Raw genomic sequence first — 18,125 nt, 5'->3', positions numbered from 1 at the left:
GTGGAGCTGCCATTCGTGGCGGTCCAGTAAATTTCTGCTTAGGTGGTCTGCCAGGGTGTTGTTGATCCCTGGTAGGTATTGGGCAATTAGGTGTAATCCCATGGAGGAGGTTGTCAGCCAGAAGTTCATGGCTAGCCTACACATAGGGTAAGATTGGGTCCCTCCTTGTTTGTTGATATACCACATTACTGTGGTGTAGTCTGTTTTGATAAGGAGAACCCCTGGCCTGAGATGGGGTTTGAAGGATGTCAGAGCCTTTTGTACTACCATAATTTCCTTCTGATTGATGTGTAAGGGAAGGTGCTGGGCATCCCAAAGACCTTGGGTGCACCTGCCTGCTAGCTGAGTTCCCCAAGCCATATCTGAGGTGTCGGTGGTGGTAGTCTGGCCAGCAGGGCTGAGGATGAAGGGAAGACTCTTGTTCTTGGCACAGGTCCCACCCCACCAGAGAAACTCGGCCCTTATACAGGGGATCAGAGGGAGATTGGTCTCTAGAGGCTGAGAGTGCTGACACCAAAGGTTCTTTAGATACCACTGAAGTTTCATCATGTGAAGCTTGGCCAGAGGAATTAGGACAATGCAAGATACCATGTACCCCAAGACTTGCAGAAACTTCCTTACAGTGAGGTGATTTCTGTTAGCCAGCTGGGTAAAGTAGAGAGGCAGGAAGTTCTGCTTTTCTGGGGACAGGAAGGCCATTTGGGATGCTGTGTCCAGCAGTGGTCCCAAGAAAATGATCTTCCTGGAGTGTGTTTGCTTTGATTTCTTCTCTTTGATGGTGAACCCAAGGAAAGTTAAGAGGGTTTTGACAAAGAGAAGGTCCTGGAGCAGCTTTTCTTTGCACTCTGTCTGAATGATGCAGTCATCCAGATAATGGTAAATCTGTATATTTCTCTGTCTGCAAAATGCTATGGCTGGGATTAAGCATTTAGTGAATACTCTGGGTACAGTAGATAAGCCAAAGGGTAGCGCAGAGAACTGAAAGTGTTGGGAGCCTGCTCTGAAGTGCAGGAATTTCCTGCAAGATTCCCTTATGGGGATGTGGAGGTAGGCATCTTTTAGGTCTATGGTCACTAGCCAGGCATTTTTTGTCAGCATAGGCAGCAGCTGCTGGGGACCACCAGGGAGGTGCTCAGAATGGATAAATCCAGGATGGGGTGCCAAGTGCCCTCTTTTCTGGAGACGAGGAATAGTCTGGAAAAAAAGCCTTTGCCTGTCTGTCCCCTTCTACTGCCCTTTAGGATATGAGAGTTTGGACCCATTTCAATGCCTCTGCCCACTGATTTGGAGGTAAGTCTGGGTAGCCTCTTGGAATTGGGAGTTCGTTGAAAGAGAATTTGTATCCCTGAAAAATGATCTTTAAGACCCATTGGTCCTTTGCTACAGAAAGACAATTTTCTTTGCAGAGGGAGAGCCTTCCTCCTAGCTTTTTGTGAGTGAAAGGAGGGTAGAGGGGGGGAGAGGGAGTCATTGAGAGTTTTTTTCCATAGAATAATGGCTTAGAACTCCCTGCCTTTGGGGTGGAAGTGGTCCACTGTTTGGTTCTATGCTGCCCCTGGGATAGGCACCTGGGTGGTCTGTCCCTGTGGGGCTTACCTTGGCCCTGTCTGCTAGGTGCAGGGAAGGACCAGTGCTTAGAGGGAAAGTTCCTGCTGAATGTGGGAGGTTGAACCTGAAAGAAATCTTTTACTGTTTGCATATATTTTGCTTTGTCTTCCAGCTTTTTAAGAACCTCTTCTGCTTTTGCTCCAAACAAGCAGTCCTTATCCAGGGGTGCATCAATTAGTTTGGACTTGGCATGTTCAAGGAGAGGTAGTTCCTTCAACCATGCATGTTTCCTAATGACAGATCCTGACACTACTGCCCTGCTTGAGGCTTCTAGGGCATCATATCCACAATGTAATGAGTGTTTGGCCAGTTGACAAGTAGAGTGCAGTTTATCTGCTAACTCTTTTGAATTGGCACAGTCAGGAAAGGTTGAAATCTTTTGTTTTAATAGTTCCAAAGTGTGTTGTTGATATTTTAACATATGAAACTGATAGTTGAGTGCTCTGACAGCCAAGGTTGCAGAGGTGTATACTTTCTTACCCCATCTGTCCAGAGCTAATAGGATTATTGGCAGAACGAGTCTTAGCTCCTTTAGGTCCCTATGTAATGACCTCTGGGTCTGCAGCAGGATTTCTGTACAGGTATTTGTGAGAATCCAGTACTCTATAATACATGTCAGGCTTACTGGGAGAAGGTGGGAGGGCATTAGGGGCTAAGTTGGATTCATGGAAAACATTATCCACCACTTCTAAAATAGGGGGGATGGCCAGGGGTCTGTGCTGGGGCAGGTCCAGAAACTCTCCAAGTCTTTTCTTATACTAGGGGAAATCCTGAGATTCCCACTGGAAATGTTCCCTGGGTGTGTGAAGGGTTTCCCCAAAGGAAAGGTCTTCTGGTTGCGAGTCAGAAGGAATGGATTCCTCTGCATTGGAATCCTCATAAGCAGTCAGAGGTTGTTGCTCCTCTTCAAAATCTGAATAGTCAAATTCCTCAGAATCCTGATCTGTCATAATTTCTGGAGAAGGGTGTATTTTCCTTTTAGAAGTTGTGGCCTGACTACCCCTGATAAGGGAGATGAGATCCTCCACCATTTTAACCATTTGTGCTTGGGGTGGTGTAGCAGGAGCAAGATGGTGGCTAGAGGCAGATTTTCTAGGAGTGGCCTGGCTTCTAGGCCAAAGATTATCCACCAGTCTGAGAGAAACAGTAGTCAGATGAGATGATGTTGTCTTTTTTGTCTAGATTCGGTAGTACAAGAGGCCTCATCAGAAGTCGGTGTCTGCGTCACAGCTCCGGACCCAACCGAGGCAGAGAGAGTCAAAGGCCAGAAGACGAAGAAGATTTCTGTGGCATACCAGACTCAAAGGGTCTCAGTAGAGGCCTGCATAGATATTGAATCAGGCATCAGGGGCAGCAAAAGTGCCTCACTGAATTCTGGAGAACTGCCTACCTGCTTAGTGGTAGAGTCGTCGGAAGGCTTAGCCTTGTGTAGTCTGTCTATCTTTATCTCTGCATTTTTCAGAATGTCCCTGTATTGTTGGCTGATGGACACCATTTCAGAATGCGAAGACAGAAGACGAAAATACCTGTCGACAAAAAGAGCTCTACGGTGAATGGTTCTCGTGTAAAAGAGGGCACAGAACTGGCAACGGGGACATCGTGGTCTGAGCCTAAACAAGTGATGCAGTATGAATGGAAGTCTCGGTGTGGGATCTACTTTCCACAGGCAAAACAATTGTTAACTTTTTTTGACATCGGTTTGTGCAAAAAAAAAAAAAAAAGGATCCCTAACGGGATACTTAGCTTTAGACGTTTTCAGCTGAAATTCAAACTCTGGTAGTGACCGACCAGCACTCTTGCAAACTGCTTCTGCTACTGGCTCTATAGAAAGAAAGACCGATGTAATGGTGTCAGCTGCCTTGCTTTATAGCACTGATGACCTGATGTCAGACTACAGGCAACAGCAGCCGATGCAGAAAAACACTGACACTGGTATTCGGGCCGGCAGAGGGCAACCGCAGCAGGGATAACCCCACAGGTGATGACTGCAACAGTGAAACACGAAGAACATTCATAGATACCATGAACCGTATAATGTTGAGGCACTCTGGCTGAAGTCTGAGACTGAGTTGAGAATCTAAAGAAAGTTTCCATGTCTACCTTCTCCTGTGTCAAAAAGCAGTTTTCTGCACGTTGTCTATAAGACAACCCAGAAAGACAATCCTGTGTGATGGGATCAAGAATGGTTTCTGCATGTTTATCTGGAACCTCAGATTGGTCAGAAGAGATGAAACCCATAGTAATGAGTCTTAATATCTGGGAAAGATGAGTAAGTCATCTAAATAAGGAAATCTGCGAATGCCATTCAGTCTGCAATGAGTTACAACTGGAGCTAGACAATTTGGAAACACCCTCGGAGCAGCTGATAACTGAAAGGGTAAAGCAGAGAAGTACAGTTTTGTAAATATTTACTCTAACAGTAGATGTTCTACTGATCACTGTTATAGCATTCCAGTACTGAAGGGTTATCAAACTGAGATAACCTGAAATCCGGCCAGTGTACCAAAGCCAAAGCAAAAAACCTGCCATACGCTTGTGTGTTTGGCATATGACCGAAGCATGTGGGCACAGGGGTACATAACTGGATTTAAGAGGTTAAGATCCTCAGGACTATCTTGTTGCCAGTCTGAACACAGGATCTTCACTCCCATCAGTTCGTTTTCTGCATATCTGCTGTTTTTGGGGACTGAAGGTTGTGAATTATGGTGGTTACAAGCAGCATTAAATACATCCTCCTGACTGACACTAACAGAAAAATAGGCAAAGAATGAGGCATACCCACTTGTAACAAAAATCCTCAATTCAGGGGAAGAACATCCATTTGTTCACATAAAAACACCTCAATCATCTTGGCTATACTCTGAGAAAAAGAAAACTCTTCCAGAGGAGAATGTGAGGACAAAGTTTCTTCTGAGTCACAGATTTGGGATTGAAAATCTGCAGGAGAAGAAGTCCTGTCCCTCTCTGTTAGAATCATCTGATGTGGCTGAACAACTTCCAGCACACTGAAGATCCTCAAAGCTGATCATGACTTGTGGAACATGGGCTAATTTATTGGCTAGGCTTATAAGGGCATTAGCCTAGTAACTTGCTATGATCCTATGTCTTCTCAGAAATGTTTCTACTAATCTGATCTACGGGTACCATATTCTGAGTACCAGGATTAATTGTCAGCAACGATTGCTTTACTAAGGTAGGAATCCTCTTTTCTAATAGACACAGTGTCTATTCTTTTGTTTTTTTTTTCTTTACAGGTATCCCTGATGATCATTAGAAGTACTTTTGCCCTATTAAGATCTCTTCCTCTGGACACACACATCAGCATCCCCAGTATGTCTCCATGCCCTAGTAAAGATTGTTCTCTCATGCCTGGTTTGGACATTGCAACAGCCAGAGATGATGTGGCTGAACAACTTCCACCACATTGAAGATCCTCAAAGCTGATTATAACTGAATACATGAGTGGGGATGTCAAGACTGGATGAGAGAAGCCTCCATATGTGAGGAATCCTCAGTTTATATTGTGAAGATAAGATTATTGCTCAGCTGGAAATGGCCTGAGGAGAAAAACCTTTGGATACTGGAGTCATACTCAATTCCTGCTGAGGAGTAAATGTTTTCAAAGCCCTCTGCTTACATTAGTTATAATCTATATGTCAATATATGGAAGGTGGTGAAAACTACACCTTCAACTGCAGATTAACGTTTAAGAGTGGGTGACTGAGAAGCCTCGCTGCTCCATCTTTCAAGGGTCAGACATCTACAAGGAATACTACACTTTGAAAAGCATCCAGACACTGGAAAACTAGACTTTGGAGAGGATCAGACTTGGAAATCATACCCTGCATATCTTTACCTTCTGACAAGTTTGGACTTGTGGAGCTAGTTCTCTTAGGTGATCTTATTTACATAAAATCACATGAATGAGCTTGAGTTTTGAATGGTATTGGCAAGTGGCACTGTAAAAATACAATGGCACTTTATACATTCTGGGATGTCAAGCTTAAGGCCGATGGTCCTGTTATGATACCAGATGACTAAATGGGTACCTTAAGGACAGGAGAAATTCAGCAGTGGACTTTTCTTTTGATACTGAAACTGGAATTGTAAGATCTGGGTAGTATGATTGGAAGAAAACGTAGAACTGTGACTTTGAGAATGCCCTTTGAACCAGATGCACAGTAATGGATACTGATGTATTTCAATTGAGTGCAGAGCAAAAAACAGGATATTCCAGTGGAAAATGCCTTTTAAAGACAGACAGATGCTTATCTTAAATCAAAAATAATTGCTTTGATTCCACTGCTAACTTATGCACACCTACAGTACCTTTTTTTGCATCCTTCTTAATAATTCCCAAAACTCCTTATGGCATAAAACATTTTTGAGCTTGATACCTTAACTAAATGACTTACCAATTAAGAGGCAGCGAAAGAAGGGTAATGTATAAAAGACAAAATGACAATAAGATTGCCAATCTAGATGCACTGCAGTGGAGACAATTCCATTCGTCATTTGTTATTCACATCCACATTCATATTTTCAAAACTGAGTGAGCTACATGCTACTAAGGGGCATAACGCTAAATGCCATGTTGAAAGTTAGAAATTATGTCACTACCCAAATATAATGCACTGTGTTTTTTTGTTCTTCTGCCCCATTACTGTTACATTCAGAGCCGTAAATAGGAAAGGGGAAGATGTTACATGACATAACTGGCAGGTGTCAATGATGTGTGACTGGAGTAATGCAGTAACACAGTGCTAGCAATGAATTATGAAGCTGTGAGAATACAGTGGCTACTTAAATGAATGCTGATACTGCACACATGGTTATTGCTGAATCATTTAATGTGTGGTACTGACTGTAGTAAGCTGCTGGTTACAGTTGTTGCATGCAGTTTGATACAGTTACAAAATGCAGAGGAGTTTTACTTATTTATTGCTCCTCAACTTTGAGCTGAGAAGGCACCAGTTTGAGGAACTAGCCAGGGGTGCCAGAAGACTTACTTACAGTTGTGGTCACATTCCAGAGTGCTGTTTCACTTCAGCAATGCAGCATCCCTTGTGAGTTCTCCTGGCCTAGTCAGGACACTGCCGTATGGCTCAATACTTCTGAAAGCTTGTTATTACAGTGCAATGGACCATGAACAGGTAGGGAGAACCAGCTGATGTAGAATTTTCCACTGACCCATACAGCCAAGATGTCCATTCAAAGATGTGTGCTCTTCTACTCATTGCATCCCTATACTGCTTGCATCACCACGAGGCTAAGCCTATTCTGAGGTATGGTTTTCCGAGATGTTCCTGCTCTAGGCCTAAGAGCAATAATGTCTCCAAACTCACCTTCAGGCACTAGGTTAGACTCCCCTCATCACCCTGATCTCTCATGACTGCCAAAGCAGCACCATCAGACATGTTCCTTCCTCCATGATTGGCACATTCATACTTCCAGTCTAGTCAGTTAAGTGCTCAACTTGCCAGGGTCATAGTCAGGGCTTTATTCCTCTACTTCATCAGTAATACACTATGTTGGATATAATGCTACTTCAAAAACAATAAAATCTGTATGTCCAGCAAATAAAAACAACTAAAAAACAAAACTGGAACCAGGCTGAATAACACAGGCAGAAATTTAGCGTACACAACACTTCATTCCACACTTTCGTCCAAGACTTCATCAGAGCATAAATAGCAGCAGCCAAGTTTAAATACTAAATTCAACCAATGAAAAAACACCATCAATTAAGAGCATTTAAACAATTTTTAAAAAGAATAATACACTTCTCTGAATAGTATATAAGAATGTAACTAATACACAATTTGTAAACATTCTACCTACCTATAAGGCCTTTTTTATAGGGATGACTACTTGTTGCCTATGTGTTAGAATCAGGGAGCATTATTACAGTATAAAGAAAAAAGATTCTAAGGATGCATTTTTTAAACACACATTAAGGTGTCCAAATTGCAAAAAAAAGTTTATTTTCTGTTTTAGAACAGGGGTTCAATGACCTAAGGGGTGGAGATTTTAAGAATGATTTAGAGCAAAAAGAAGCCCTATGGCAAATTAGATTAAAGTCAGATAAAGAACTTGGACTTAACAATGTAGTTAATATTAAATGTTTTTTAAAACATCGCAGAGTTCATCTGCGTAGGCAAAATGTTTAAAAATTGCTTATTAGTTACATTCTTATGTATTATTCAGAGTAGTGTATTACTCTTTTTAAACATTTTCTAAATGCTCTTAATTGATGGTGTTTTTTCATTGGTTGAATTTAGTATTTAAACTTGGCTGCTGCTGTTATTTGCATTCTGATGAAGTCTTGGACGAAAGCGTGGAATAAAGTGCTGTGTACGCTAAATTTCTGCCCGTGTTATTCAGCCTGGTTCCAGTTTTGTTTTTCCTAGCTATTGCTAGTTGTTTGCTAATAAATCTAAGGCCATACAATGTTTCATATGTACAACATACCTCTAAACCTCTGACAAAGCCATAAATAATGGGGGGGGGGGGGGACAAAGGCCCAAAAATAGGGACACTTTTAAAAATATTGCTCTTACAAACTTAGAAAGTTGATAGAACAACAGATTTTGCATTAGCATGGATTTTATGAAGGGTATGAAGTCTGAAATTCAAATGCCTGCCATTATTTTCAGACTTCGACAGTTAATGATTTGCCAGAAAGAAACAGACCAAAAATAGGAGGCAAAAATCTGGACATTCTGTGAAAATCTGTACAACTGGGAGGTATACTGTACATCTATAATTTCATAACTATCTAACTTACAAATTACAACATAACATTAGGTGAAACATTAGATGATGGAAAAATATTTGTACTTTTATGAAAAGCTCTACAGCTTGAGAGGCAATGAATACTATTTATACTTTTCATTATGCAGATAGGAAGTATGTTTCATATTTCACTAAAAAACACCTATAAAGGAATTTCTTACCATCATATAAAAGCTGGAGTTTTCCTGTAGAAAAAAAGTACTGTTGACTCTAGTGTCTAGGTTGTACAATTTCCAAGATAGGAAAGTTACCTATGATAACGCACATAAAAAATATAATTCTGGATTGTTTTGCATTATATTACAGTGCAGATGCTTACTGTGAAAACACTGACTTCTATTTTTGTGAAGAAGACTTTTTTGATGAACACACTGTGGTTTATACCTTTATAATAGAATTTACTGTTCATGAAATATTTGTACTTGTTTGGCTTATGCACTTGCTTTGTTTCTTTTTTTCAGAAAATGCTCAGCAATCTAATAATGCACGTAGACTGGTGAAGGTGTATTACTCTACAACTGCTAGGTGTAGGCTCTGAATCAACGTAGTAATAAGGTAAATATTTGGTAAAAAAAGACTAAAAATGACACAATAACATTAGATGCCAAATATTAATTTTCTGTCTCCCATTTAGATGATTTAGTTCTGAAACTACAAGGTTATATTCAACATGTACTTGCCTACAGATAAAAAAAAAAACTACATATGCCACATACACTAATATACAAAGTCATAGGTTGTGCTTTTCTGGAAAATTCTCTCTCCAACCATGTTCTACTTTTTATGATTCAGGCCTTCAAGACAGAATCAAGAGAAATAATTGCAAGAAACAAGGTGACAAAACATCAGGCAGTTGGTATTGACCTGGCACATAAATGTTTATACTTAAAAATTGATCCCCTTATCTCTACAGAGCATGTCATCACTGCAAAAAATAAAGGTTCCATGGGACCCGATAACATCCCAGACTGCATCCTAGATGAACACAGGCAGGAACTTGCAGTACCCTTAGGCACACTATTCAACCAAAGCCTGAGTACCATCTTTGTCCCAGCCAAGTGAAGTCAGCCACTGTCATCCCTTTGCTCAAAGGTGTTGCATCCACCGATCTAGGAAATTATAGACTCATCAGCCTAACTAGCCTGATCTGCAAGGCCATGGAACGTATTATCATGGACCTCATTTACAAGGACACTGGCAACCTCCAAACACTCAATCCCACACAGTTTGGTTTCATTAAGGGGGAGGTTATGTTAAACTTGGTTGACTTCTTTGAGACAGTCAGTCACCAAAGCCATGGACAAGGAGAAGACGGTGCACACTGCCTATTCTGACCTGGCCAAACCCTTGGATACTATTCCCCACTCAGGTGTAATAGATAAACTCTCTCAACAAGGCATCAATCCATATGTTACCACATGGGTAGGAAACTGGCTCACTGACAGAAACCACCTAGTCAAAATAGGAGAATCCACTTCAAGTAGTAGACCTCTAACAGGTGGCGTACCTCAGGGATCTATCTTGGGGCCTCTGTTGTTTGGGATATACTTTTCTGAGGTGCAGACCAAAATCAATGGGCTATGGCTGACCAAGTTTGCAGATGACTGAAAGCTGGGCGTCGTCATCAATTCCCCTAGTGATGCGGACATCCTCCAAGAGGGTCTCACCCAAACAAATGACTGGTGCCAGAAACATGGCCTCAAACTGAATGTCAAAAAATGCATCATCATCCCCTTTGGGGAGAGTGACATACCCACAAATTATCACACTGACAACAAGGTCCTAAGCATGCAATCAGTCGTGAGGGACTTGGGCACCTAGGTTGATAACAACCCAACTTTTGACCACATATTGCCTCTGTTGTATGAAAGGCTTTCTACATCGCCCACCTCATTAGGAAGGGTATCTCATCCAGGGATAAGGAGGTCATAACATCTCTGTATTCTTCCCTTATAAGACCCACTATTGGGTACAATGCCCCTTTTGGCATGCACCTCACAGAGCACATGCAGAAGCTGGAGAGACCACAGAGGTTCCTCACCAGGAGAATCCAGGGCCATAAACATCTACCCTACACAGATAGGCTAAAAGCCCTGTCCCTCTACTCAGTCTCATACAGACTCCTCAGTGGTGACCTCTGTCTGGCATATAAAGCAATCTCAGACCCCATCTCGATGGGACTGCTGCATATCTACAAGTCAAGCTCCACTTGAGTAGCTTGCACGTGCGACCTCAACCTAATCTATGACATCAATAAGACTTATTGACAGGACAGATTTGTGTCCCAGCGACTCCCCCTTCTGTGGAATAGACTCCCTCTCCACATCAAGCAGAGTACCTCATGATCCCTTTTTAAGTGCAAACTGGATGGAGAACAGAAAATACACTCCTGGGATTCCACCTGTGTCCCTGTTGGACAGGGGCATCGAGTGCTGACTTGTTGAAACATGGGATAAATTCTTGGCTAGGCTTGTAAGGGCCTCAGGGTCGATAGCCTAGTAACTTCCTATGATAAATAAATAATGTGTACTTACTTTGTCATCCACTGTATCTTCAAGTCTCTCATGGCTTCAGCAAATTCTTCCTTCACATCCTTTTCTTTTTCAGGTTCCTTCTCCTTTTCCTTATTGCCATTTTTCAGCTTGGCTGGTGGTGGTATTAGATGATAGTGAACAGAAATTATATCCTATAATGAAAAAGAAAATCATGAATCTCATAAAGGTTTACCTGACTACTAGTTAAGAACCCTTATCAACAGTAAAGTACACAAAGTATATGTCAAGCAATTTTGTCACAAACATGCATTACTAAATGATAGCTCTTTCTCAAAAGAAAAAAAAATAGAAAAGAAAGAGAAGGATATTGGGTAAAGCCACAGTGGTTATGTAACTGCAAAATAAAAAAAAAGGCTTCTACTTAATGCAAAATAATAATGCAAAAAGTTTTCTTCTTAATGCAAGTAATAATGCATAATGTTATTAAACAATATTCTATTACTACATTTCTTTTTACATTCCAAAGAGCAGGTTCAGAATCTGCTTAAAATATGTAAGCATCTTTACATAAATGATGCAATGTATCCTTATCTGTTTGGACAAAAAAAAAAAAAAAATAAAATAAAGCTAGCATGCTTCTGCCAGTTTATACTGTAAATTACAGGAAAAAAAAAGTTTCTCATTGGCACCAGACTGCACCAAAGACCGTGGAATCAAAGGCTTTGCATACAACTCCAAAATCCTCTTAGTCAAAACCTCACTAGAAAATACTTTTCCAAAAAAGAAACTAAGGTTTAACAAAACCTGTTATCTCAAAGGGGACTTGGAATAAGAAGAGTCGCTGTAAAATAACTTTTAGATCTCCACGGAAACCATAGAATGTACCAGGGTTTGAGAAACTCAGTGGTAGTTCCACATTTTTATTTTAATTGAACCTATGCTAAAAAAAAAAATGACATGACGTTGGAACAGCATAAAAATGAAGTCATGTCTTACCATAATATTCCATCTGTGTTGTTCATCTTCTCTCATTCATCACTGATGGGTTCGGTTCCGAGCCCTCGGAACCCAGTCCGCCTTTTTACCAAGCTTGAGCCAGCCAAAAAAACTCTCGAGCTAAGTTTTTACCCAGAATGCCCTTCTCCCTGTTACCTCAGATCGAGTTTGCTAGAGAAAAAGTAGTAAAGCCGAGGCCACTTTCGCGCAAATACCCTAGTGCACCACTTAGACCCAAAGCAACTCCCAAGAGCCTTTGGAGGGGGAAGAAGGGTGGTAAGTGATGAATGAAAGAAGATGAACAACACAGATGAAACATTATGGTAAGACATAACTTCTTTATTTGATGTTGTTAATCATCTTTCCATTCATCACTGATGGGACAGAATCCCAAGCTACCTTGAGGTCCATCGGCGGCCCTTACGGAAGAACATTCCAAAGTACCATTGAGCCGAAGGCAGTTCTCCCTCTGGAGACCAAATCCAACTTGTAATGATTGATGAATGTATGAGGTTTAGCCCAAGTAGCTGCTGCGTAGATGTCATCCATGGAAGCCCTGGAATGGAAAGCTACAGATGTTGCCATAGATAGTACAGTTGTGTACACTTACCATAAATGTAGATGTTCGAGTGTATTCACTGTTGCAGTCATTACATTTGGGTAATCTGCTGGCAGGTTGCCCTCAGTCGGCCTGAATAACAAAGTCTTGGGTCCTGCGTCGGTTGCTGTCTCCTCTTCCATGACGTCAGATCGTCAGAGGTATAAAACCTGCAGCCAACGCCATTTTAATCAGTCTTTCTTGCCGCGCGGTGCCCAAAGCCTCCGGCTCCTAGTAAGCCAGACAGATATTACAGGGTTCCTGACTCCCACAAATTTCTTTTCAAAAATCCCGCTGCTGATCCTGAGACTATTTCTCAGGGTCCCAAGGGTGTTAAGGCTTCTACAGCCAAGAATCCTACCCCTTCTGATAGAGATTCCAGGGTGCTGGATAGATGGGGTAAGAAGGTGCATACATCTGCAACCTTGGCAATCAGGGCTTTAAACTGACAGTTTCATATGCTTAAATATCAACAGCATGTTATGGGCTTACTGAAACAGAAAATGATGATGATTTCTGATTGTGTGGAAAATAGAGTTACAGGATTTATTGCATGCAGCAGAACAGCTTAGAAAGCATACTTTGCAATGTGGTTTTGATTCCTTGGAGCCCTCTTGTAGGTCCGCCGTTACTGGATCAAGGAGTAAAATCTTCCTGATCATGTTAAAGCTAAATTGTTGGATATCATTGTGGAAATTGCCACTAGATGTACTTGTACAGTAGAAGCAGAGGCTCCATTATCAAAAAACTTAGCCAAGAAACTGAAGCACTGCAGTTACTGGACCTGAATACGGGTCTAGCATGTTATCTTTAGACCAGATGGAGAACCTTTTCCATTTATCCTGATATAGCCTTCTGGTGGATGGTTTATGAGAGGCCTGAATGATGTCTCAAACAGGCAAGGAGAGATTAGCTTGCCTGGCGACTAGTGGAAGTGGAGAAACCAAGCTGTCAGCTTGAGACTGGACAGATTTGGGTGACTCAACCCTTGGGGGTGAGTAATTAGATATGGTAGAGGGTCCAGAATCCACAGCGGGTATACTAGGTGAGGCCGAAGGAAGGGGAACCAAACTTGTCAAGCCCAGAACAGGGCTATGAGGATCACCTTACATCTCAACTGAAGAGCTTTCTTTAGAAATGGAGGAATCAGTGAGATGGGAGGATAAGCATAAAGAAGTCCTGTGAGCCAATTGTAGATTAGAGCATCCCTCAATGACTCCCCCTCTGGGGGAAGTAGGGCAAAACAGCTGCTGCACTTGTTTGATGGGGAGGCGAAAAGATCACAGCAAAGCTGGCCCCAGTGGCTGAAGATTTCTGATGCCACCGTGGGGTTGAGAGACCACTCGTGAGGCATAAGGCTGCATCTGCTCAGTTTGTCCGCAATCACGTTGGAGCTCTCCGGGATATGCATTGCTATTAGAAAGCGGTTGGAAGCTATTGTCCACTGCTAAATTCTCATGGCTTCTTGACATAGGAGTTAGGACTTGGTTCCTCCTTGCTTGCTGATATAACAGACAACTGACATTGTCTGACTGAATTGCAATTGTCCCAGAAGGAAGAGCTGAATGGAAGGCCTGCAGCTCTAATAGCACAGCTCTCAGTTCTAGGACACTGATATGCAGGTGGGCATCTGAGGTGGACCATGTGCCTTGGACAGTCTTTCCCTGGAAATGGGCCCCCCCACCTGATCAGGGAGGCATCTGTGGTCACAATGGCTGTGGGTTGAGGGGATTGAAATGGGCAACTCCAAAGTTCTACGTCTGGCCTCATCCACCAAAGGAGGTCCTGTTTGCAGGACTTGGTTATTCGAATCTGTTAACTGAGGGGGTGATAGTTTGGGAACCATTGACAAAGAAGGAGCCATTGCAGGACCTGCATATGCAGCTTTGCTAGAGGCACTATTGGGATTGAAGCTGCCATAGAACCTAGGGCCTGAAGAACTTCCCTTGCTGAGACTTTTGTTTGAGAGAGTATCACTCAGAGCTGAAGCCTCAGTCGATGGAGTCTTTGAATTGGGAGTGATACCAGACAGGACTGAGTATTGAACACTGCTCCAATGAACTCTATTTGTTGTGGTGGAGTAAGGATTGATTTCTCCCAATGTATCGTTATTCCCAACAATTTTTCCAGAGAGAGAGAGTATAATGCAGTGCTGTTACCAGAAGATGCTTGGTGGAGGCGATGAGGATCCAGTCGTCCAGATATGGAAACACCCGGAATCCTTTTAGTCTCAAGTGAGCTGTGACCACTGCCATGCATTTTGTGAACACTCTGGGGGCTGTAGAGAGACTGATCAGCAGGGCACAAAATTGATAATGACTGGACCCTAGCCAGAAGTGAAACAGACTCCTGGAGCGTTTGTCCATCTTGATGTGGTAATATGCATCCCGGAGATCTATAGAGCACATCCAATCGCCTTCTCTTAAAAAGGGAAGAATGGACTGAACCATGCCCATCTGGAATTTGGTTTGGATGACAGACTTGTTTAAGCTGCTGAGATCCAAAATGGGTCTCCAGCCCCTTTTTGTGGCACCAAAAAGAATCTTGAGTAAAATCCAGATCCGCGCTGGTCTGGTGGGACTGGCTGGATGACTTTTTTGAGACAGCTTTATAATCTCTGAAGCTGCTTCTTCCCTATGACTGGATGGAACATCGGGAAGTTTTCTTGAAAGAGTTGGATGATAAGAAAGGGGAATGGTGTAACCTCTGCTGATGATACTCTGCACCCCCAATGATCGGTGGTGATAGATTTTCAGGCAGCTTGGTGCAGAGAGAAATGACCCCCGACTGCTTCCAGAGGTAAGCAATCAGGCTGCTCCTCAGGAGTGCTGTTAAGGCTGTCCAGAGAAGGAATCCCTGGAGCCTTGGTTATGAGGACCCCCTCTGCCTCTATAGGGGCATCTTCCGGAATTGTCACCCCCTCTGCCCCTGGAGGTATCATCACCACATGCGGCACGGAAAGGCCCCTGAAATTTTTTGTGTCACATTTTTCCACTCCTCTGATTCCTAGAGAAGCTACGTTGAGGGTTGGAAAACCATAAGCCTTTGGTAGACAGGGTCTTTCCATCTTGCTCGCACCTGGCTAGCGTGTCCTTCACTTTGGAGCCAAAAAGGGATGAAGCTTCAATGGGAGCATTCAGAAAGAAAGACATGAAGGGATCCATGAGGTCACAAATGCACGTCCAGGCATGATGCCTCATAATGCCCGAAACCACTGCTCTAGCCACCTCTTCGGTCGCATGTGACAGCAACCTCATGGAAGATTTGGATATTGATTCCATGGTTGCGAGCTGTGAGGCCACTTTGTCCCTGACCTCATCAGACAACTGTCCTGCGAGCGTCCCCGAGAGCTTGGAGATCAAGTCCCTCTGGAGCCTCGTAAAATGTGCCAAATAATTCCGGGACCATATAGCAAAGGTCCCTGATGCCGCCACCACCACAGCATCAACTGGTAACACTTTGGACCAATGCGTGTTCCCCTCGGGAGGGGAAAGAATTTGTCTGGTCTCTGAGGAATCACCTCAATGGAATCAAGGTTCTTATAAGCACTCTGCACGATGAGCTGGATGAGCTCGTTGGCAGGTGGGGTCACCTAAGAGGTAAAAGGCCGGGCGCAAAAAGCCTGTGAAAATATGGACTCCTCAGACAAAGGGTTGGTGGGCTTCTGGTCACCTCTCTGCTTTAACATTTCCAGGATGTCTCTGAAGGAGACATCATCAGGATGTGACCGCGGGTACCCTTCACCATCATCACAGTCAGTGTCTTCCATTAAGGCTCCTCATGTGAGTCCATGTGCTTCCTCTTGCATGTCTTCTTTCAAGGGGGCTCCTCAGTGGGAGTCTCTGAGGAGGACTCAGAAGAGAAAGTACCCTGAATAGGAGTGTCCTGTGGCTTCTCTGCCCAGTGTCCCGGGGGGTGGTCTATGACAGCTGTAGCTTAGGGGGGTGAAAAATGGGGTTCCGACATCAAAGGAGTACTGCCAGAAGTGAGAGCCATCTCCATCATGTGGAAGGCAGGTCTGTCTGAACAGGGACAGGAGCCCAGAACCAAGAAAGACCACCTCGGGACTGAGGTCACTCCCCGCTCTGATGAACCTGCCCCCACGGGTGGAGCCTCAAGCAAGATCGGCACGGACGTGGCTTTTGGCGCTGAAAATGGAACCAAGGAGAAAGCCAGCTCCATACCCCGGGCCAAAGCACCTGTCCCCCTATCCCCAGATTGAGGAAGGACCAGTTCAGCAGGAACCAAATACCAAAAGGACAAACTCGGAGCCAGAGTGAGAGGCAACGTAGGTGCCGAGCTGATGGGTTCCAAGAAGGATGTCAGAGCAGAAGGCTTCGGAACGAAGATGGTCAAAGGAGGAGTGTAAGATGGAGTCCGTGGATAAGTCAACCTAAGTCCTGCAGGTGGATGGGTCTTACAAAGTGTGGAGATCCCCCTGGCTAACAACAGATGGTCCACAAGACGCACCATGTCATGTTCTGACAGGCTCTTGGTAGATCTAGTGGATACTCTGGATGGGGAGTCAGGATGTTCAATGAAGGGGCTATATGCTTGGCCCAGAAATGGATCTATGGAAGGGCAGTATCAGGTCCGTGGTGCAAGGTCTGACTGCACCGAAGCTTCTAGTTTCGAGACCGGAAGTAAAGGGGTCAAATCCAGTCGAGTCGGTACAACACTTGGTGCTGAAGTGGCACTCGGAGCTGAAACGGTCAGTTCTAAAATGGTAGCTAATGAAGTAGTCGAAGATGTGCCCTGAGCTGAAGTAGCCACAGGTGCCGAAGTTGAAATAGGTGTAGTAAGGTCTATGATCGGTGCCGGAGGCAGGACTAGTGCCGAAATTGGTGCTGGTATCAAAGGTTTTGAGATGCTTGGAACCAAGGCAGACAGAGCCGTAGAGGCAGATTTATGCTCCAAAGATAACTTTGGGACCTTTGATTTCCAAGGCTTGCTATGATCACCCGATGAAGGACAAATATCAAATAAAGTTCCACATAGCTGAGAGCCTGGCTGAAATGCAGCTTTACGGCTACATGGCAAACAAGATCTGAGGTAATCGGGAGAAGGGTATTCTGGGTAGAGACCTAGCTCAAGAGTTTTTTTGGCTGGCACGAGATTGGTAAAAAGGCCGACTCGGTTCCAAGGGCTCAGAACCGAACCCAACAGTGATGAATGGAAAGAAGATTAACATCATATCAAGTGTCAAAAACTGAAGAAAAATACTCCATGATCAGAGAAAGCTCAAAAGGTTGGGAGACTGAAGACATTACTACATGCCAAGGCACTGTTCTATATATTTTTTGAAGAAGGCTTGTAAGTCACATGCAGAAAGCCAACTATAACTGCCAAAAAAACAGAAGCACTGGTCACAAAGGTACCAATAAAGAGACCTGGGATTAGCGCAACAGGGATAAGACAAAACAGAAAGCACTAGACAAGAGCAATGAAAAGGTTTGGGCTGACACAACTGCCAGAAACCATTACTGGTGGTGGTGGGGTTGCGCTGACAGAATCAGTCTGGTTGATTCCTAAAGGGCCTGAGCTAGAAGACAGGATCAACATAATGAGAAAAATTTGTAAAGAACAATGGGCCATGGGTAGGAGAAAATCTTGCGCAGCAACACTGATACTAA

General features: G+C 43.4%; 1 protein-coding gene across 2 annotated transcripts in view; it reads right to left on the bottom strand.

Annotated features, from left to right (window-relative positions):
- Positions 1-18,125, bottom strand: part of TPP2 (tripeptidyl peptidase 2) — a 2,672,548-nt gene that overhangs the window by 417,182 nt on the left and 2,237,241 nt on the right. For both annotated transcript variants that reach the window (XM_044071246.1, XM_044071247.1), the window contains one exon: positions 10,938-11,089. In XM_044071246.1, the coding sequence (XP_043927181.1) occupies positions 10,938-11,089 (152 nt within the window). The remainder of the gene's footprint in view (positions 1-10,937; positions 11,090-18,125) is intronic.

The sequence above is a fragment of the Protopterus annectens genome, chromosome 5.part0 (assembly GCF_019279795.1).
Source record: "Protopterus annectens isolate FY-2018-M chromosome 5.part0, PAN1.0, whole genome shotgun sequence".
Classification (NCBI taxonomy): Eukaryota; Metazoa; Chordata; order Ceratodontiformes; family Protopteridae; genus Protopterus; species Protopterus annectens.
Note: the sequence above shows the minus strand (reverse complement) of the source record. Positions and strands in the feature narration are given on the sequence as shown.